The sequence below is a fragment of the Gossypium raimondii genome, chromosome 11, assembly GCF_025698545.1.
Source record: "Gossypium raimondii isolate GPD5lz chromosome 11, ASM2569854v1, whole genome shotgun sequence".
NCBI lineage: Eukaryota > Viridiplantae > Streptophyta > Magnoliopsida > Malvales > Malvaceae > Gossypium > Gossypium raimondii.
This window is the reverse complement of record NC_068575.1, coordinates 53,148,529-53,171,074: the sequence shown is the minus strand read 5'-3', so window position 1 is coordinate 53,171,074 and position 22,546 is coordinate 53,148,529. Positions and strand designations below refer to the sequence as shown.

At 35.4% G+C, this 22,546-nt stretch overlaps 4 protein-coding genes across 7 annotated transcripts; 2 read left to right on the top strand and 2 right to left on the bottom strand.

The window, feature by feature from the left end:
- The first annotated feature begins 3,570 nt into the window (after window positions 1-3,570).
- On the top strand, window positions 3,571-6,698 carry LOC105802989 (probable galacturonosyltransferase-like 7). Of its 3 annotated transcripts, none has more exons than XM_012634915.2 (2): window positions 3,571-5,169; window positions 6,455-6,698. In XM_012634915.2, the coding sequence occupies exon 1, from the start codon at window positions 4,043-4,045 to the stop codon at window positions 5,144-5,146; it is 1,104 nt and encodes a 367-aa protein (XP_012490369.1). In that variant the 5' UTR covers window positions 3,571-4,042; the 3' UTR covers window positions 5,147-5,169; window positions 6,455-6,698. The 3 variants fall into 3 exon arrangements, with proteins under 3 accessions (XP_012490369.1, XP_012490367.1, XP_012490366.1); XM_012634913.2 differs by lacking the exon at window positions 6,455-6,698 and adding an exon at window positions 5,351-5,906; XM_012634912.2 differs by lacking the exon at window positions 6,455-6,698 and adding an exon at window positions 5,381-5,906 and having other exon boundaries at window positions 3,572-5,169.
- A 3,899-nt stretch (window positions 6,699-10,597) lies between these two features.
- Window positions 10,598-13,559, top strand: LOC105802990 (COBRA-like protein 7). Its single transcript, XM_012634918.2, has 2 exons — window positions 10,598-11,348; window positions 11,893-13,559. Exons 1-2 carry the CDS (start codon window positions 10,793-10,795, stop codon window positions 13,305-13,307), a joined length of 1,971 nt encoding a protein of 656 aa, XP_012490372.1. The 5' UTR covers window positions 10,598-10,792; the 3' UTR covers window positions 13,308-13,559.
- A 170-nt stretch (window positions 13,560-13,729) lies between these two features.
- On the bottom strand, window positions 13,730-15,509 carry LOC105802991 (two-component response regulator ARR1). Its single transcript, XM_012634919.2, has 5 exons — window positions 15,331-15,509; window positions 15,035-15,187; window positions 14,601-14,954; window positions 14,441-14,526; window positions 13,730-14,370 (listed from the first exon to the last, which is right to left on the bottom strand). Exons 1-5 carry the CDS (start codon window positions 15,437-15,439, stop codon window positions 13,768-13,770), a joined length of 1,305 nt encoding a protein of 434 aa, XP_012490373.1. The 5' UTR covers window positions 15,440-15,509; the 3' UTR covers window positions 13,730-13,767.
- Window positions 15,510-16,557: 1,048 nt separating this feature from the next.
- On the bottom strand, window positions 16,558-19,163 carry LOC105802993 (tlg2p-like protein a). 2 transcript variants are annotated; one of them, XM_012634922.2, is made up of 8 exons: window positions 18,663-19,163; window positions 18,281-18,537; window positions 18,042-18,131; window positions 17,846-17,917; window positions 17,463-17,540; window positions 17,329-17,394; window positions 17,166-17,246; window positions 16,558-16,930 (listed from the first exon to the last, which is right to left on the bottom strand). In XM_012634922.2, the coding sequence occupies exons 1-8, from the start codon at window positions 18,733-18,735 to the stop codon at window positions 16,814-16,816; spliced, it is 834 nt and encodes a 277-aa protein (XP_012490376.1). In that variant the 5' UTR covers window positions 18,736-19,163; the 3' UTR covers window positions 16,558-16,813. The 2 variants fall into 2 exon arrangements, with proteins under 2 accessions (XP_012490376.1, XP_012490375.1); XM_012634921.2 differs by having other exon boundaries at window positions 18,281-18,554; window positions 18,663-19,162.
- Between the last annotated feature and the right edge of the window lie 3,383 nt (window positions 19,164-22,546).

Below are 22,546 nucleotides of genomic sequence, written 5' to 3'. Positions count from 1 at the left end.
TTAATCAGATTAATGCTTAAATATACTATACATTACAAATTATTTGTAACACTACATTCTAATTTGTATTTAAAATATCGTGCAAAGAATGCACAATTTATCAGTTTAAAATTAAAATAATTTGTAATTTTATATCATCACTTAAATCTTTGTATTCCATTGATTTAATAATTTGTTTAATAATAATTGAGTAAAATGTTTGGAAATTGTAATCATGTTTGTATACAAATTTAATAAAGTCGACTCTTTTATATATTAAAACCCAAATAATTTGTAATTTGTACATCACTTAAAATCAATTATTTATTTTAGTTGATAAATGATTTGTAACTGTTTTTGGCATAAAGTGGGTCGGGTTTGGATTTTAACATTTTCATCCGGTAAAATTTTAGGTCCATTTTTCGAGTCGGGTTGAGCTCGAACTTAAGAATTTAGTTGAACCCGATCTGACTTATGAGCACCTTTAACCATATTGTCCTATCTAATAATTAAAATATTAGAGAGAACCTAATTTTTCAATTGATTTGTAATTTATACAAAAATAAAAATAAAAACCGACAGACATTAAAACATCCGCTTAAAGAAAACCAAATCAAAATCCACTAACAACCAAATTAGGATGGCTTATCCAAAAGGTAAACCATACCGGGAATTATTATTTTCCATTAAATGTATACATTATCAAATGGGTTACCCCAATTGGTTCAATAATGCAAAGATGGTGAAAATGTCGCATTAATATTGCACGTCTATTTTTAACTTTGATTTGATCAAAAATTAATTGAATCTGCACCCACAATTCAACTATATCATAAAGCCAGCGAACCATATCCATATGTCGGAAACCTGCATCTCCATTAATAATTATCTTTCTCCAGTGAAGTTTAAAATGTGGAGTCCAAGCTGGAGAATGTAAAGACTCTTTAAAAGACTGAAATTGTACGGACCGAGGAACACGCTTTACAAAGCATTGTAAAATCATGCTCAATTACGTTGGTTGGGATGCCACCACAGTCACAGCTGTAGTGGGCAGCATATTTCCCGGTACACCGTTGTACCCTCAACGCCGACATATTGGGTACACCTGGTTTTTCCTTGTCAACCCACGTGGCCACAACCTATTGGTGGTAGTGGTACTGTGGCAGAGGGGCAGGCCTCTCTTGCGTTTTTTCTGACGGGAGAAGACAAAACTCACTAGATTTTACTATTAAAGCTTAGCCTTTTTAGCCACTTTGGTTGTCGTGTAATTTTGTTTTTAATTTATATCTCACCTGTTAAATGTGTGACAGAAGGACAAAGAATAGTTAATGTTACGACATTGTGAATAAAAATATTTGGGGATAAATTAGAAGATTAAGGATGGTGCAAGTGTCATGGCAATAATTATGGTTTGATATTATGTTCTACAATGACGTCATGACATCCCATTTGATACTGTAGATGGAACCTGAGCTTTGAGATGAGAAGTGTTCGAGGGTGGATCGTAAAGGACAAACGTCATGTAAAAGCAATGAGTGAGTAACATGGCGTTAAGTCATGACCGAACGAGATCGAAAGAAATGGTGATTCCATGCAATGAGTTGGGACAACGATCAGCTCATGTGTAAGGCAAGTGTGTTTAATTTGGAGAATGCTACGGGATGACCTTGGAGTGTCAGGTAAGAAATGTGTCCCTATTTCAAACATTTTAATGTCTTTTTTGGACCGTAACTAAAAAAAGTTATTAAGCTCTTTAAGGGACAGTGATAGGTGTCATTGTGTTAACTTTCCTCCTCTCACTAACCTTAGCTAGTTGTTGGGACTTTCTTGATGTAAATGAGTTATTTTGTAATGATTCGAAAATCAATAATATAAGTGAGTATTTTTTTTCTCCTATTTTCTCACTCCAATTTTGATACACGTTGAGCTATTACCATCTTCAGTCACCCTTTTAAAGGGCTCTTAATCTTGTATCAAATGAGGTGAATTGAATATCTCCACTACCATCTCTGTATTATTTGATTAAAGGTTCAATGTATGTAAATGTGTGAATTTTTCTTTAAATATTTTATTTTAGTTGGTTTGTTTTTTTAATTAATTAGTTAATTAAAGATAATTAACTATTTAATATTTGTAACTTTAAATATATATTTTTTAAACTTTTTAATGTAATAATGTATACACGTATTAACTAATAAGGCTTTAAGCTTGATTTTATGAGTGATCAAATAGATTAAAATGAAGTTAGATTAGATTTACTTTTTTAATGAAAAAGTTAGATTAGAGACATAACAAAACCGAAAGTGGATATTTAAGAATAACGCGGTTGTTCGGTCGTTGAGCCGGGATTTGGAGGTCAGGGTGGTCCATACGTTTAGAGAGGTGAATAGAACTGCAGACGCAATGGCAGCAATGTCTTTCAATGGGAATGTTGGGTTTAGTTTTTTTTTTTTTTTTTTTTCAGTTCCACCTGATGAGATTTTAAATGTTGTGCATGATGACAGTAGTTTAAATGTTGTTTGTTTGCTTTCATTGCAAAAAACCCCTAAAATTTTGTATAATGAAATCATGGTCTAGCTGGATAGACTTGTAATAAGGCAACCAATATACCGTGAATGGTGTACTGTGTATAACAAAGAAAGTCAATTTGTAGCCGAAAAAGAAAATTATAAAAAAAAAAAAAAAAATCAGAATGTGAATTGCACTTTCCCGTCTCCCAATCAGAAAAGAACAAAATAAAAAGAAAAAAAGGAATTTCCGTTTATAAAATGATATATTTCATCCAATTGTCTAACCTTCTTTTTAAGCTAATTTTCAATATCAAAATCAGAATTACATTACCATACATGCGTCTCAAAGGGAGGGGATAAACATCCAACAACATAAAAACGTCGGAATTTAAACCAAGCCATGTCATCTCCTCTTATATTTTATTAATTAATTTAAATATAATTTAACTGATTAATAGTAAAAAGGGGATGAGTGACGTGTATGACTATCCAAGTGTACCAAATGTACGTGGAGGGTTCGGGATACAATCGTCATTCTTGTTGAAGACACCCGGTTTATATTATATCTTTTATCCATTTTTTTAATAACATGAAAAAGAATTATGAGAATTATTCGAGGTTACAACTAGGCAGGATGATATCGTAAGTTCAAATTGTTTCTTTAAGTTAATTTATTTTTAATTAATTGTTTTTTGAAGTTAAAAATAAAAAATTATGTACTTTTAAAGTTTTAATTATAATTCATCAATAAAAATATATTTAAAACAATGAAAGGTTAAGAGGCCAAATCACTTGAAAATGCAAGGTAAAAGAAAAAGAATCGTCATATGTTTTTTTCAATAAGAGATTTACGATACAATCATATTTGATTTTAACAGAATGGATATTAGTCGCTATGTTAATTTGAATTTCCACAATATTTGGGTAATTAAAAACAAATCATATTATTTCGATAATTAATTTTGTTTGGAAAAATCCTTTATCTTTTCATCATATATGCTATTAATATTTTTTTCCTAAAGTTTATTTTTATTAAGTTTGATCGTGGATATCTACGATAGAAGAAAACGCGAGGCTAAGGGAAATTAAAAGAAAATATCTATTCATCTTGCCCTCCATCTTTCTCTCTATTTCAAGTCTTTGCCTCTTATCTCTCTCTTGGGTTACCCCCATCAGCTTCTCTAATTGTGAAAAGAGAGGGCCAAAAAGTGAAGGGAGTGAGAGGGTTGGGACGGTGGCACACGGTAGCACCGGGCCCTCTTATTCTACGTTCTGGTTGTTTTTTCAGCGATTCTTTTCTATAGTATATATCTTTCCCAACAAAGGTCGCTTCGTTCCTACGGCAATTTCCAATTTGACACAGAACCCAAAGAAAAAAAAAGGCGATTCTGAGCTTTGCTTCTTTCTTCATATTTATTCACTCTACCCTTTTGAACTCTGGCGGACCGAAAAGGAACCTTATCGTTCTTTCGATCATCCCTCTCTATAATCTTACCATATTGGTTTGATTTCAAATCTAAAAAAATAACTGGAGAGGGATTTATAGAGTTAAGATGCTTTGGATAATGCAATTCTCTGGCTTCTTTTCAGCTGCAATGATGATGATTGTTCTCTCTCCTTCACTCCAGTCGTTTCCCCCAGCTGAAGCCATTAGATCCTCTCACCTCGACAGTTACATCCGGTTACCGTCGTTTCAGGTGTCCATATCACCAGACTCACAGGACGATCGATTCTCTTTTCGAAAGGCCTTCGAATTTCGCAATGCCGATGAATGTGGCTTCGCCGACCACAAAACCACTGGCGTTTGTGATCCTACTTTGGTGCACGTGGCTATAACACTAGATGTTCAGTACCTCCGTGGGTCAATCGCTGCCGTTCACTCCATTCTCCAGCATTCATTGTGTCCAGAGAACGTTTTCTTCCATTTCCTTGTCTCAGAGACCGATATGGAAACCCTGGTTCGATCAACCTTCCCCCAATTGAAATTCAAGGTTTATTATTTCGATCCTGAGATTGTACGAAACTTGATATCGTCTTCAGTTAGGCAAGCGCTTGAACAGCCGTTAAATTATGCTAGAAATTACCTAGCGGATCTGCTAGAGCCATGCGTACGAAGAGTGATTTATTTGGATTCTGATCTGGTCTTTGTTGACAATATCTCTAAGCTATGGAGTACTAACTTGCGCTCACGAACAATTGGAGCACCGGAGTATTGTCATGCCAACTTCACAAAATATTTTACTAACAGTTTCTGGTCGGACGATCGATTTTCAGGAACTTTCAGAGGAAGGAAACCATGTTATTTTAACACGGGGGTGATGGTGATAGATCTGGTGAGATGGAGACGGGCCGGGTTCACTAGACGGATCGAAAGGTGGATGGAGATCCAGAAAAGCAACCGAATCTACGAGCTTGGTTCCTTGCCGCCGTTCTTGCTAGTTTTTGCGGGCCGCGTGGCGCCCATTGAGCATAGATGGAACCAACACGGGCTGGGTGGGGACAATGTGCGGGGAAGTTGCCGAGACTTGCATCCGGGTCCGATTAGCCTCTTGCATTGGTCCGGCAGCGGCAAGCCATGGCTTAGGCTGGATTCAAAAAGGCCGTGTCCGCTTGATGCCCTATGGGCGCCCTATGACTTGTACAGACACCCACATTGAAGTCCCAGTTGGCATAGTCCTCGGTAAAAATTCCTACCCAGACTGTTGTTTCATTTTCTCCAGTTCGTCATTTCATCTACATTATTCTTGCGTCTTGTTTACTATGATGAATTGATGATTGATGATGACTACTCCATTTTTTTTGTTTTTTCTATTGTATTTTATTAACTAATTTATCAATCCATTTGTATTCTATTTGGCCAGCTTTTTATTTTCGTCTTTTTTATTTAAAAGGAAAAGAAAAGGAGGATAGATATTGAATGGGATCAGAGAAGTAAGGCATTTTGGCAAAATATGGTTAGTGTTTTAAGGTTTAGCTAGCGGCATTGCTCTATGTGTATCAGTATAAGCACACCACCTCACCTCACCTCACCTCGGTGGACAAGGGAATGTGATTTCTTTCTTCTTGTATCCAGTTGGTTGGTTCATTTTCAGTGGTGGCCGAAAAGGACCTAATTGAAATGGGAGTGGAGAACTAATTATAGGCATTGGAAGGATGTTTTGGTCAAGCCTCTTGCTTAGTTGATGGAGTTTTGTAAAATTTTTATTCGGGTTGCTTTGTGCTTTTATGTGGTGGCGGCGGAAGGCTTGTGAGCTACCAACCTGCTCACACTGTTCCTTTGCGCACCCACAAATTCGCCCTTTAGAGTCTGATTCTTGTGTTTATTTCTTGGTAAATTTTGTTGTTTTTATTATTTCATTATCCAAAAAATAAATTATTTTATTATAATGATTAATAATGAGCGGTTGTTTAAAAGAAGCTAAGATGTCGAGCTAAATCCTATCATAATATGGCGGCATCGGAGGGACCCGGATGTCATTGTAGCGTAGGAAATGTCCAAAGTAGGAATGGGAAAAATCGATTTCTTTGGCCCTGCCCACACGTGGCCAATTGGGTTCTATTTTTTGTTCAAGACAGCACAGGTAGCCAGTCAGTTTGGATCTTTGTTAGCGCCCTATGATATTAATCCTTTCATGTTCATCGTTAATATTATAGCTTAATTGACTATGTGGCATCATGCGAGCGGCCGGCCTTGTCTTTGAGATATACCTATTATCTATGATGCAAAATAAAATTCTTCTATAATTTGATTAATTAATTAAAGTTTGACATGGACATAGTAACAGCTGCTGCTGGGCCTACATGGTTGCTGGTGGTGAAATCTTGAAAGTCATCAGATACTAATAGCTTTTGACCTCAATTGTTCTAATCATATGCTAATCCCGTTAGTTTTAATCATTTGGCGAGGTTCGATGATTCTGGAAGGAGAGGTTTATGGCTTTTACATAATTTGGGTATTGTTGCAGGCTTTAGCTGCAAGTAGACTAGCTAAGTGGGACAGATTACCACATGAATGATTGAATTTCTTTGCCACTCCAACCTACGTTATAAACATGTTCTTGTGTGGGGATGCATACATACGCCTAGCATTTTATTTAATTAAGTGAGCGGGAATTTCAGCTTTTGTTTCACTTTGTGTCAATGTACCAGAAAATATCCCTTGTAGCCTGCTTTTGTCATGAAATGGAGAGAAAAATGCCTAATTCGAAATTGGAACTCATTTAGTTTATAGAAGATTATGGATTTAACATTTATTTGGCAACTTTGTTTGAGCCATGTGGATTCAGCCAGGCCGTGGGAGCTCTTGAGTTCAATGGAGCCATTGAAAAGTATTGACGCAATGCCATGAAACAGAAGATAGGACAGTGGGTAGAAATGGAATAGATTCTTGTGGGCAAGCATGCAACAAAAAGAAAGGTTTTAGTAGGATAAATGAGAATAAAGTGCCGATGGAGCTTTATCATTAAACAATGGTGTGGGGCATCAGAACAATTCTTTGGAGGGACTTAAAAGGCTGTCAGGGGTGGGAGTAAGAATGGATTTCCGGTCCTATGTTAACTGAATGTATACAGATTTTGGATTTGAAAGCAGGTTTTGAATAAATGTGAGAAAGATCATTCATAATGCTGCATTCTTCAAGTGATTTATTAAACCTAATCAAGCTATGGGGTCATAAGAAGCATGAAACTCCAAACATAGCAAAATAAAGCAAACATTAAATGTGAAAATTTAAGTCATAAGAAACCTGACCTTGAGGCACTCTTATCCTGTATCTTGAATCATTGATTCTAAAACAAGGTGCTATTACTGTAGACCTAGAATCTCGTGTGGTAGATACATTGAGACGCTCTTGCCCTGTACCTTGAGAATGTACCCTTTGCAAAGAGTATCACCTCTTTCAACCATAAAGCACATCCCTTCACTGATAGCCAAATAACAGCAAGGGAATGGCCCTCCCAACATGAACATGATGAGGTCTGGTTCGAACCAGAGCATTCATGGCTCCAGCCGCCTTGGTTTTGATCAAGACGTCACCTTTTCTAGCTAACGAGACATACGCAGCCTTGTATGAAGTTGTATTGGGGCAATCAAGTTTTGTCATTCAGATTATGCACTCGTAAAATTGTTCTGCATTCCATCATAACATAAAGGATTCAAGTAAAAAAGGAGCCCAAAGGCAAACAAGTTATTCATTAACTATATACAGAGTTTAAATTGGAAAATTAATTAAATAAACATGTTTTTCTTTCCTCCCGACATTTATTAATTATAATTGAAGCATGTATCTGATTTACTAATAACAATTTCAAGCGTCCGTTTTATTTTGATTAAAAACAACCAATTAATTATATAATGTTTTTTTTTTGAAAAAGGAACAATATTTACATGTCGTGTTGTCGATGAGTATTTGCCTCTCTTCTCCATGCAAATGTCTCACTGGGCTACTAACTGAATCTTATTTTATGCAGGCCATGCAAAATTAACTTTAAAATTTATTTCATACACGTGGTTCAACAGAACCTTGCCAACCATCTTCAGCATAATTAGTGTAATTATTCATGATTTCTCAAAAGAGAAGCATAGAAAAAGAAGAGACTTGTTCATATAGGACGACATGCATGACCAAACAAATTTAAGAAAAATGATAAGAATCGGAACATATTTAATTTAATTGAAACGACCTTTTTTTATTGTATGTTTAGTACAGATCTTATTTTTTTTAATATTAGCAATAAAGGGTACTCTTTTTGGGGTTTTCATTTTAATATGGGCTTTTGAGGAAACACAAGGCCCGTATTTCAAGAGGACGAGTCACCAAACGAGCCGGAAGCTTCTAATCATGGGCCCCTCTGTTCCATTTTTTATTTTTTAAATTACTCCTTACAACTTTTAGTTCGAACTAACGTCTTTCTCTTATTATATTATCTTACGAATATTACGTGGCAGTGAATTTTTAAACGGTGGTTAAATGAAATATTACAAAATACAAAATTATAATAAAATAAGGGTAAACAACATTAGTAGTCACTCAATTCTTGTTAAGTTTATTTTTTAGTTAGTCAATTATGAAAAATTATAAAATACTCACTTAATTATTTAATTTTTTCTTTTTGGTCATTAACCATTACATGAGAAACGTGGTAGCTTTTAGGTTTGGCATAATAATAACTTTAACCCTCAACATTTATAACTTGTGTCAATTTACTATTAATTCTAAAATTGAACCCTCAACATTTACACATAGTGTAATTTGATCCTTTTATAGTTCTGCTTTTCTTTGTGACCTTGCCGATATTGTTCATGCATTCGATTCAATGAAAAACAAACAACAAGAAACAAAACGACTTAAATTTTGAAAAATAGTCAATTCAATTGCTTCAAAATAAAAAAGTATCTGCTTCGTTAATTCAATTCGATTGTAAGTCTAATAGTTTAAAAATAATAATTTATTGAGTTTTGGTTTGCTTCATCGATAGTTGTCAACTAATAGCAAAAATGGATTAATTATCATTGAGATTTGAAAGATATCAAATTCTTAGTTATTTGAAGGATAAGGAAAACAATGTATTTGAGGATTTTTTAATTTAATAATAAATAAATTTTAAAAATATATATATAATTTTTCTTTTTTTTCTAATTTAAACATTGTGTATTAAATCATATTTCATATAAAAATAGGATAAAATTAGGTAACATATGAACACTGAGGGCTAAATATTTAAAAGTTAAGACTAAATTGATATAATGTGTAAACATCAAAAACTAAATTTATTATTATACCAAATTTAAAAGATAGTAACTGAAAAGAAAAAAAACCTTAATGATGCAACTGTAATTTACCATAAAAATAATTGCATCTCTAATTTTCTTTCTTATTTTTTAATTAGGGTAAATTAGTTGACTAAATTATTATTGATTTACGTATTGGTTATTTAATTTTAAAAGTTACAAAATAGTTGCTAAATTATTTGAATGTTCTCTTTCCCTTTTTTCTACAATTCAATTTTTTCATTAAATAATTTTGAATGTCACAAACCTCTCGAACCAAAATTTAATTACCTTTCTTCAAATAATTCAATTACTTAAAGGAAATCTTTCAAATAATTCAATGACTATTTTATAACTTACTAATAATTTAGTGATCTTTATGTAAAGCTACAAATTTCAAAAACTATAAACATAAAAAAATGCTTTAAAAACAATAAAACTCGGTCATACAAGTTAGATTAAAAAAAGAGTAAATTATTAAAATGATCACTTTTATTTGTCTCAAGTTGCATTTTAGTCACTTATGTTTCAAATGTTACATTTTAATCACTTACGTTATCGTGTTGTAACATTTTAGGCACTAAGCCGTTAATTGTCGTTAACGGTGTAACATTAAGTTGACATGGCACGTTAAATTATTATTTCAAATGAAAATTTTAGGTTAAATTCTACAATTTGTCCCTATATTTTTTTCATTTTGAGCAATTTAAATTTTTTTATTTTATGTTCTTTTAACTTTCATTTTTTTTCCTTTATTTTCCATTCTCTTTTGCTTCTCCCTCTGTTTTCCTCCCTTCTTCATTTCTTTTAACGTAGTTTTTTCATATTTTCCATTTGTTAAAACTAGTCTATAAGCTTGCCTCACTCGAAAAAGATTAAATTGTTCAAAAAAAATAAAAGTATAGGGACTAGTTTTAACAAATAGAAAATATAGAAAAACTACGCTAAAAGAAATAAAGGGTGGAAAACAGAGGGAGAAGGTAAGAGATTGGAAAATAAAGAAAAGAAAAAATTAAATTGCTCAAAACGAAAAAATATAGGGATCGATTATATAAATTAACTTTAAAATTTTTGTTTGAAATGATAATTTAATGTACCATGTCAACTTATAGTTACATCGTTAATGAAATTAATGATTTAGTGACTAAAAGGTTACAACACAATAAAGTAAGTGACTAAGACATAACATTTTAAACATAAATGACTAAAATATGACTTGAATTAAACAAAAGTGACTATTTTAATAATTTACCAAAAAAAATTTAAGCAAGTAAGACCGGCTCTAAAATAAAGCAAAATTTGAAAAGAACAGAAAAATAGAAGAAGCAAATGAAAGAAGAGTGCAAAGACCGGTTCCCACTATTTTACTTATGCCAGCCAAGTTGCAGTGAAGAAGAAAGGGAAACATAGCCGGCTCTCCATTTACCAATTCCATTTCTTTAAACCCATTTTCTCACTTAATCAAACCAATCTCTCCACTTTGAATTCCTTCAAAACTATTTCGTCCCTCTCGAATCGAAACCACACCATCAACCATGGCTGTTCCCGCCCAACTCCATTCTATCATCTTCTCTTTCATTTTGCTTTTGCTTTCTCTCTTCGACACTTCACTTTCTCAACCCCAGACCCCTTCCCCGGCGCCAGCACCACCTCCCCCCTCCGACTCATGCAACGGGATCTTCTTATCGTACAACTACACTGGAGGCCATGCCCTCCCTCCCACCGACCCCACCAACCAAGCCTACCGTTTCGAGTCCACTTTAACTGTTCTCAACAACGGACGTCACGAGCTCAAGTCTTGGAGAGCCTTCGTTGGGTTTCAGCACCAGGAGCTCTTGGTCTCTGCTTCTAACGCCGTTTTGGCCGATGGGAGTTCCTTCCCTGCTGAGGTTGGAAACGGTACCGTTCTCGCCGGCTTCCCCATCAGTGACCTTAAATCGGCTGTGGAGACTGCCGGGGACAGGGCACAAATGGAGGTTAGGGTCGGTTTAGTGGGTACTCAATTCGGTGTCGGAGCTCCGGATGTTCCCATGCCGCTTAATATTAGTCTCGTTAACGATGGGTATTCTTGTCTTAACGCCACCAATGAAGGTCTAATATATTTTTTAATGAAAATAGTTTTTGTGATTATTTTTTTATTCAAGAACACTAATTGGGAACATAGTAGGTGAAATAATTCTATAAAACAGAGGAACCTTAAGGAAATTTGCTGTTCTAATTAATTGTTGAAAATGATAATTTGTAGCTTTACGTAATGAGAAAATGAATACATCCCCATGATTAAAAAAACTCTGCTGTAAGAAAACAAACTCTAAATAATTTCTAGTATAAGTTTTATCCAAAAGTCAACATTTAAGGCTTTAATGCGTGAATACATTTCAACTTTGACCTTTTATATGTATGTTAATATTTTGACCAGATAAACCCTAAGTTGCACTCAGAATTAATATTTCTTTTATGAAAGTCTAAGGAAAGTAATAATATATATATATTGAAATGTGAAAACTTGATATGTATTCCATTGATATATTTTACTTTCTTGTTTAGCTACCTAATCTGTCTTAGGAATTTAAAACTTGGAAATCTACCTGCAATTCTATTCATTGTTGAGTTAATTTTTGTGGGTTTTCAATAGGGAACAATGTGATGCATGCATGCTGCATTCAAGATGATCTAAACTCTGATTCGAACAATGGGGTAAATGATGAATTCTTGGCCAGGCAAGAAGGTGATCTTGTAATCATGTATGACGTGATAAGGACATATAGTGATAATTACTTGTCTCAGGTTTCAATCTCAATTCATAACCCTCTTGGTCGCCTTGATAAATGGCAATTGAGCTTTGATTGGATGAGGGAGGAATTCATTTATGCCATGAGAGGAGCTTACCCTTATGTTGTTGATACAACAGACTGCATTTTCGGCAGGCAAGGTCAGCACTACAAAGAAATGGATTTTTCGCAGGTATTGAATTGTGAGAGAAGGCCTACTATTGTTGACCTGCCTCCCACAAGAGCCAATGACTCGATCCTTGGAAGAATTCCCTTTTGCTGTCGAAACGGGACCATTCTGCCTCCTTTAATGGATCCTAGCAAGTCTATATCATCTTTCAACATGCAAGTCTACAAAATGCCACCAGACTTGAATAGAACAGAGTTAGTTCCACCTCAGAACTGGAAGATCAAAGGCACTATGAATCCGGAATACGAATGCGGGTCTCCGATACGAGTTACCCCAAGTCAATTCCCTGATCCAAGTGGTTTGCCATCAGCAACAGCGTCAATTGCTAGTTGGCAAGTGGTTTGCAATATAACACAATCCAAGCAGGCAGTTCCAAGATGTTGTGTTTCATACTCTGCTTTCTTCAATGATTCTGCTATTCCATGCAATACATGTGCCTGTGGCTGCAACAGCAACCCAAGCCAAACCTGCAGTGCAACAGAGCCGGCTCTACTTCTACGACCCGATGCTCTTCTTATCCCTTTCGAGAACAGGACTGCTGAAGCATTGTCGTGGGCTGATATAAAAAGACGATCAGTTCCTAATCCATTGCCTTGTGGAGATAACTGTGGAGTTAGCATAAACTGGCACTTATTATCAGATCATAAAGATGGATGGACTGCAAGGATCACTCTTTTTAACTGGGGTGATTCTAGCTTTGAAGACTGGTTTGCAGCAGTTCAATTGGATAAAGCAGTACCAGGCTTTGAAGAAGTCTACACCTTCAATGGAAGCAAGTTGCTTGGCTCCAACAATACACTATTCATGCAAGGTCGTCCGGGTTTGAATTATCTTCTAGCCGAAACAGATGGTGCCAAACCGAAAAAGGATCCACGTGTTCCCGGCACTCAACAATCAGTTATCTCTTTCAAGAAGAAGTCCACACCGGGAATCGAAGTGGCCGCCGGTGATGGGTTCCCGACAAAAGTATTGTTTAACGGAGAGGAATGTGCACTTCCCACAAGACTTCCTAGCAAAGCTCCCATGGTCAGTGGTAGAAGCAGCGTTTTTGGCTTTCTAACACTTGCTCTTCTATTGCTAATGCAGTAGTGACCGCATTGGGACAAATTTGTTATTTCAACTACTCCAGATTCTTTTTCCAGTTGCCTTCTTAGCCTCGATACCTCTGGGTTAGAGGTGGATTTTTAGCATTGAACTACTACTGCAGATAGAAAACTTTTATGGTATCGCTATTCAGTAGCATATATTCAACCATTCATCCATTTGTTTGCAGTCAGTGTAATCCTTCACATGTATGAAGACTTTTATCGCTAATATAGAAGCAAGCTCCTCTTTTTCAAAGTCTTACATCTTTATATACATATAAGAAGAAGGGAAAGGATATGTAACATTGAAAGAAATTTTTGAACTAATTTAATGTCTAAATAAAACAAATAGAACTGCACGAGACGTACAGAGGATAGAAAACCAGGATTTGTTTTGCGAAGAAAATCTTCAAAAGGCTTATCCGTTAAATAACATATCAGTGAACAATTTTAGCTAACCCTATTCAAATTGGTCCACGAAAGAAGGCTTGTTGATCATATTGTCCGACCAAAAATGAGGGCTCGTGGATCAAATCCTCAACAGCTGAAAGTGGGTTCGAAAGCTCCGTACCGTCTACTGCAACAGCTGAAAGTGGGTTCGAAAGCTCCGTACCGTCTACTGCAACAGCTGAAAATGGGTTCGAAAGCTCCGTACCGTCTACTACGTTACAGTACAAACTTTCATCATTAGAGTTGGCAACACCATCGTTAGGAGGAAATTCATTGTCATTAGAGATAGCAACACCATTACTAATAGGAGGAAAATCATTCTGGTATAACAGGTTTGCTCGATAGAGATCATACAAGGTGACTTGAGTTGGGAGAGAGCAACTTGATTCCGAGGCAATATTGGAGTTGAAAATATTGCTCCCTCCATCAACATGACTTGGAGCTATACTTAATATGTTTTCATTGGCTCTCTCGGTGATTAGATTTTGCATTGGAAGTTGATATGGAGTAGTGGGTGAAGGTTGAAATTGTAGGTTGCGGTGGTCAATATAAGCATTCACATCTCTGCTATCACTGGAGGGTACTGCACCTTCCTTTTGAAGATGCATGCGGTATTTCTGCAACATGTAATTTAAGATATGAGTTGTAAGACAAGTTAAATATATTCTTGCGTAGTATAAAGTTCACCTGAAGATGACTGGCAATATTGGCTCTTGTAAGAAAAGTCACATTCATAGCTTGCATACGTTCCAAAATTTTCTTAGGAACAGCATCTGCAATAACATTTGTCAAGACAAAGCATTTTGGTAAATAAACTTTAAGGGATGTATAGAGGTAGAGTACATACTACCACGCCCTAGTTCATTTACAGCAGCAACGAACAAATCATGGAGCTCTTGTGTCCAAACCATCCTCGGCTTCTTCCCCTCGGAGGATTCCCCATCCTCAGCTACATCTTCGTCTTCACTTGTCCGTTTCCGGTATTTCAGGCTTCTTTTATCCATTGCCGGGACGGCATTGTCAGCCCGTTGTAATGGCAATGACCTAGTAATTTCTCCCGAGAAACGTTTCTTCTTCTTGCGAACCACATGCTGCCAAATGAGTCCAATAGCTTCCATGCGAACTGGTTTTACCAAATAATCACAAGCTCCATGGACTATACCCTTCATAACAACTCCTTTTCCATCATCAGAAGACATCACTGTATCACCATAAACGTTAAAAAAGTGAAAAAGGAATATTTTGAAAAACATGAAACTAATGCATGTATTTTGCACTTACTAACAACCGGTAAATCCATCTCTACTTCAATGATCTGAAGAAGCTCAAATCCATTAATATCAGGCATATGTAAATCACATAGGACGATATCAAATCTGTTTTTGTCTTGTCGAAGCAAAGCAAGGGCTTCCCTCGCTAGCTGACACTTGGTAACTGAAAATCAATCACATCAATCAAATCATGATTAAAGGAAAATAAAACCAACAATAACAAACAAACAAGAAGAAGAAGAAGAAGGAGCATTGATTATGGTAAAAAATTGAAGTATAATAGGATGAATGTTATACATAACAAACCTTGGTATGAAAACTTCCGGAGCATTCTTTCCAATACTAAGAGACATGTTCTATCATCATCAACAATGAGAATCTTCAAACCAGCCGGGAATTCACCAGCCATAGTCATTGCACACCTTCTTTTTCTCAATTACCGATTTTTAAAATTTTCTTTTCAACTGTTTGAAGAAGCTGGTGGCTAAACCTTTATCCACTTCATATCTCTTGACTTGTCCGATATGTTGGTATCCAAACTATTGATGAATAAGGCTGAGATAGAGAGATACAATCTCTAGGGTTTTAGGTTGTTTGGTTTTCTTTTTATATTGAAAACTCTGTTGCTGTTGTTTGTTTGTTTTTTTTTTTTTTTTGAAAATTTTGAAATTTCTGTTTTTATGGATAGGTTGTTAAGTTGGGACGCCTTTTTAGCTCCGAAGTCTATAGTTTTTTCTAACTGTTGAAAAGAAGCTGCGGTCTACCCGAAAATCACTACCTTCTTTCTCTTTCTTATTAATTAGTTCATTTATTAGTATCTATTACTTTTGATTATTAATTCTGTATGATGCTAACATCCATTACATTTAATTGTTTCACTTTTATATATTTGGATATTCTCAAGACATTAATTTTATATTTTATAGTAAATTCATGTATGAGTTTTAAATATTCATTATCAAATATGATTTGATATTATTCTTTACTAAAATGATTATCAACATGCTCACTTTAATAATAAAAATTTTAACTAATATCTAAAGTTATTTCTATTAAAATTTAGGTTCTCTTTATTAGTTTAAGTTTTAATTTCTTTTTACTTTTTTATTTATTTTATGAAAATAATTAAATGTTTTTAACTTTTTATTCATTTAATAATAAGTTTATATAATTATGTATTAACTAAGATATTACAATTAAGTATTTAATTAATATTTTAATAATTTTAAGTATATATTAGATCGTTTAATATGTTATAAGTTTAATGATAAAAAAATTTTAATTTAATATCTTTAATGGTTATTTTGCATCCCGTGAGGAACCTTAGAAATATCCCGTTGATTAACTTGAAGGTTTGGTTGTAGTAATTATTATTTTATGGTTGGTAGATGACATTATTTTCCTCGATTATAGATAATCAACCACAGTCGGTTAAGATTGAACATAGCACGATAGTTTTGAAACTAAGGAAGGGTCAACCTTGTATGCCACTACATTAGTTAGAATATCAAGAGTTCAAGGCAGACAAGACGATCACTGTAATGCATTCCACTTTTCCATTAGTTTGAGCAGTTCCCACAAAGAATGAATCGTTACAACTAAAACAAACTCGCCTCATTACAACGTTAAAAATGTGTTTTCTACGGAAAAAACAGTGCATTACCATTACGAAACTATTTACAACGCAGTTTATATTTATTATAATCAGCCTCCATCTTACTCGGGAACATCATATATACATGATGAATCATGTGAAACTAGGGTGTTAAGCCGCTGTTAGTACTGTACCCTAAAACGATTGTAGCAATAACTCTTTGAGGATCAATAGGACTATCATGATGAAGCATAAAATAACCAGCACTGTTGCACACATCACCATCCCTCCCTTCTTCTGTGTTCGTTCAGCCTGCAATTCCAATACAAGTCATACACAACTCTCAAGTTTTGTTAAAACTGCAACAACTGAGGGACCGCATAACAACTAATGCACACATTGAATACACAAGTCACCGAATACTAAATGAGAGGTGATCTTTGGTATCCAGGGGTTTGGGGAGGGGAGTTCAGGATATGACTGCAACATTAGCAGATGAGTTTTTGCCTATGTGTATGAGCAAGCATGGGTCAGAAATATATAACACCTTCTGGAGCTGTTTGAAGCCCTCCTCGACTGATGTAGCAACATTTTGGATATTGTAGTCTATTCGATCAACAATTGTGCCCTGATTGGAGATTTTAAATACAAAACTCAGTTAGTATCGAACAACCACAGTTAATAACATAAAAGAAAGATGCGAGTCAAACCTGGTCTATCACAAGGGCTGAGAGGTCTTTCATGATTTGAGCAAGCTCATTTACAGACTGGACAACCTGCAAAACAACTTTATTCATTAGAAGGGAACTGCCATTGAAACGATAAACAACATTTATTCAGGTACCTGCGTAATCTCTCTCTCCCTTTCTACAGTTGAGAACTCACTCTGCTTCAGCTTGCTCATTTGGTGCTCATTAAAACCCTGCATTAATCACCCATCATGTTGTTTGTACTGGAGTAGTAGACCATCATAATTTTTTCAGTCCTTGCAATCAATCATATACCAAAACATTTCCAAAACACGTGAACTTTGTTCAAAGCAAATTCCAATAACAAAAGTATCCACAATTTACACTTCAGCTGAGTTTGACATATAGATTTCTACAAAAGCATCACTCAATTGGTAGTAGAAATTGAAATCCCGTAGGCCTTAACACCTAGTACAGCCTAATAATTCCACCTACTGAAACAGTAGCAAAACTAAGTACAAATAAGGAAAGGGCTTACCATGCCACCGAAGTCATCGTCGTCCAATCGATATCTGTTATCATTCAAGTTCATCTCCAAGTCAGCACCATCCTGTTCCAACACCATAAAACAAATACATATACAAAGTTAAGCAGGGCAAACAACCATCGTGCATTGCAGTGGCAAGCTTCATAGAGATTAACCTGAACCTAACCAAAACACAATCCAAACAAACCTCTTTTTGCTTTTGTAGCCGTTTCAAATAAGTTGATTGTTTCCGCCGCAGCTCCACGGATTGGGTCTGAAGGTCTGTTGCGAGCGAACGCTGCCGAAAGAGGAATTTAACAAAAAAATAAAGAAGTAAATCACTGCATAAATAATCAGAGATTAATTTATACCAAATTCTCATGATCTATAAGTGAAGCTAGGACAAAGAATCCACATTGTTCAAGAACGAGAATTATTAGTATTTACCTGTACGTTTTTTTGGAGAGTGGAATCCTCGGAAGATCCGTTGTTCGAAAGATTTCGCAATCGCTTCTCAGATTTCCTTAATAGATCTGTAATTTCTTTGGTCAAAACCTCAATCGCGCGTTGATCTTCTTTGCCGTCTCCAAATGAAGGCATTAAAGCCTTGGAATGAGCTTTGGCTAACTCCGCCATCTTCGCCTTAGCTCGTTGAATATTAGCCGCTATTTCTTCCGAATCGTCGACCCACGACGGCGGTAAACCTATCGTAAACGCGCCACTACCGCAATAATAAATAAAATAAAAAAAGATATTGATAGAAATTATTAAGCAAATACAATTACTTTATTTTAATGAAGAAAAAGAATTAAGAGAGAAAATCGGTTACCTTGAAGGACCAGGGTCTTCTTCAGTGCTGAGAGGAGCGTAGGAAGAGCGATTGGAGCGAAGGAAAGAAGCATTAACCATTTCAATAACCGGACCGCCGGAACTGGATGCTGAGGAAGAGAGAGGAGCTCGAACGCTCTTCACTGCATCCCTGGTTTTTTTGTACTGGACGGTCCGATTTCTGGTAGCCATTAGGGAACAAAGACCAACGGGTACCGATCTCGTTGGGAATCGGAAATGAAATGACCGGGGAAGGAGGATGAATTACAAGCTAATAATTTTGGATCTTTTCTTCTTCTTTTTTGAGGGTTTTTGGAATGAGAAAGTGAGAGAGGGAACGGTTGAAGATGGTAAAAGCTTTGAATTGAATTCTCAACAAATCTCTCTCCGTACTCCGGTCCACTAACCACAACCGTCAAGACGGATCCGCGTTCCTCGTTGATCTGACCCGGGCCTAATGTGACCGCCTAAACTTCATCCGCCACTGCAAACAGCCAACGTTCACTTGTTGGACCTTTATGGTCATTTGGGCCTTACTTTGTATACTAAATAAATTTTTATTATATTTTTAGCTTTTTGTTAACACCTAAGGACTTATGCTTCTTGGAAAGACTTTTTCTTTTTCTTTATTCACGGTGTTTAGAAAATTAATTTTCGAAATCTTTTTTCTTTATATATAAATTGCACCTCACTTATGGAAGGTAAAATCTATGCCTCCCACCTGTCACTTATATATAAATTGCACCTGTCACTTATTATGTGAAAATTTTATTTTAAAAAAAGTTATTTACAAAAACGGGTTTTGCTAAATTAGGTGGAAGTAGAGGTGCTCATGGGCCGGGCCGAGCCGGGTTCGGGCCGGGCTCATAAAAAATTTCGGTCCGGGCCCGGTCCAAAATATGGGCCTAAAATTTTACCTAGGCCTGGCTCGGGAAAAAATTATAAGCCCGGCCCGGCCTATTTTTTTTAATAAATACCAAAAATTTATTTTAAAAATTAAAAAAAGTATTTTAAAAATATTTTAAAATTAAAAAAATTAAAAAGTATTTTAAAATTAAAAAATAATAAAAAGTATTTTAAAAATATTTTAAAATTAAAAAAATTTAAAAATAAATATATTTATTATATTGGGCCGGGCCGGGCCGGGCTCGGGCCAAAAAAGTGGTGGCCGAGGCTCGGCCTGTTTTCTAAACGGGCCTTGTTTTTTTGCCCAAGCCCATATTTTTTACCCAAACCCTCCCATATTTCGGGCGGGCCGCCCGGCCCATGAGCACCTCTAGGTGGAAGTGTTTGTTTTAAAATGATATGTTCATTCAATTTTATTTGTGTAAAATAGGCTCATTGATCAAAACATCCGATAACATTGCCATGATGATTAATATGTGCTGGTAAAAAAAATTGCTACTTGTTATTCACGGGTATTTTATAAATTTGTTTGTCATTATTTTTTTAATTGACATTTAATTAATATGGTAATTTGTTATGGACAAGGTGAGTACCGCGTATTGGGAGCATGTGTCCATGGTCCGAGCTAACGACCAGAAAAACGTATTTTCCCCTATTTGTATGTTGCAGGATTTGGAGCAGCGGCATTGATTATGACATTTGAGCTTAGGGCCAACTTAATATCCGTCTTGATTGAGAGGTGGCACCTAGAGACTCATGCGTTTCATTTGTCGTGAAGGAAATGCACCATTACCTTAAAAGATGTTGCATTGCAACTTGGTCTCCCAGTTGACAATGTTGTGGTCACGAGTTTAAGTAAAATGATCGAACCTGCGTTACTTTGCTATTAGTTGCTTGTGCGATCATTGGGTGATGGTGATGCTAAGCTTACTAATTTTCCTGACTCAAACAAAAATTTGAAACCTTACCGAATATTGTCTTTGAGTGGGAGAAGATATGCGTTGCTCATGCTTATATACTAAAGCTAATAAAGGATACTCATGTTGGGTTCATGTAATAATAAAGTCCATCTGATGTACTTAACTCTGTTGGTTGATTTTCAAGTTGCTCGTCCGTATAGTTGGGGTTCAGCGGTATTAGCAACGCTTTACTGTGAGCTTTGTCAAGCGACAAAGCACGATGCACAATATATAGGTGGGTGCTTGCTACTGCTGCAATCATGGGTACTATACAACATTCTATTTTTGGCATCATTCAGTCATCAACAATACATTTTCCCCCTTGTAAATAAATAGGTAAAAAAAAAATTTAAACATCGATTAAGAATTATTTTCTATGAAAATGTTATCTAACAAGTTTAATTTATTTTCAGATGATGTACTTGTCCGGGGATTGGAAAGTCAAAAACTCTCATTGTATACAAAAAATTATTGAGACATACGTCGGGGAGGAGGTATTTTTTTCAAAATAATATTATATTAATGTCATGTAATTATTTTAGTTATGTTATTTTGTTCATGTCACTATAACAATGGTAATCCCTAGACACATGCACCGAGAGGGACATTAGCAAAGTGGATCAAATCACTCTCATCCTCACCAAAGACATCTGCATCTTGCTCTCGAGCTCGAACCTGCGATGACACAAACACAACCAAAGGGTAGTTCTTTGCACAATGACAATTTTGCGCCAGAGTTCCAAGGCTACTCCTATTGTTCGGAGATGCCCGATTCCAATCTTGATTATCAACCATAAGGGTCATAAATGATAGTTGATATGTTTAGCTTTGCACCCAGTACTCCACACCTCTTGGTCAAACCTTTAGGACATACAAATTTTCGTGTTACTTTGATACACCTTTAGGTTCATTAATAGATGATAAGAATGTGGGTTCAGGTGAGGAAAACATTAAACTCTTGATTGGCTGTTGCGAACAACCCAAACGTCAATGAAGGCCATCACAACATTTCACCCAACGAAAAACTCCATCCAGCCATCAATTTTGATACATGTAAATGTGAAGTAATTGTTCCATTTTTTTTCTAATAAACTTTATTTGAATTTGTAACAATGTTTCATTTTTCCTTCATTTTTTTAAAATTATTTTTATAATTATTTATAGGAACAAATATTTTTTAGAAACAAATATAATTAATAAATTGTTTAAATTAAAAATTGTAATTCAAAAAGTTTCTTCCTATCAATTTATTTATTTATTTTATTTACTTCTTTTTGTTGTTATTTGTTGATTTCTTTATTTGTTGTTATTTTGTTATTTAATTTGTGTTTGTTTCATACTTATTTTACATTTATAATTCAACAATAAAATACAACATATAATGTTTAAAATACATTCAAACGTTAGGTACATAAATTTATATTCACATTGACTACGGCGATTGTCTAAGATGGAAGTCCATGTCATTTTGAATCATGTTGGCTTGTGGCTGACCTTTGGGCACCTTATGTTGCCTAAGCTTATGAGCAACTCAAATGTAGGCGAAGACATTTCTCATGTCGAAACATCCCTGAAGATGGGGAACTCGTTTTACCAAATACGTAATGTGTGTTCCAACGTGTACACCTCACCGATATATTGGTAACAATCGACATTGGTCCATTCACATGTTGCAACAACGTGTGAACATGTGTATTAAAAAGTCTGGAACCTCCCGTAGCCGCACCGACTGTTTCAGAGATCAACTCCGTAGAACATGGCCCAGATACATGCTCGATGGTCGGTAAACTCTATCACCTGCAAAATTTCCAAGTGTCAGAATATAGTTGTATGGACATTGACCTTGCTCTTTGTATGTTGACTGTCGTTGTTTTCCTAACCTCCTCACAGTGAATGTGTCCCGCCTCCATCTGATTTGCTTGTTTCTCCCCCATTCTTGGATTAAGGTTGTTAGCCTGTAAAATATAGCTGAGAAAACATCTGAAATGGGCAGATGCCGTGTACACTTCAACACTACATT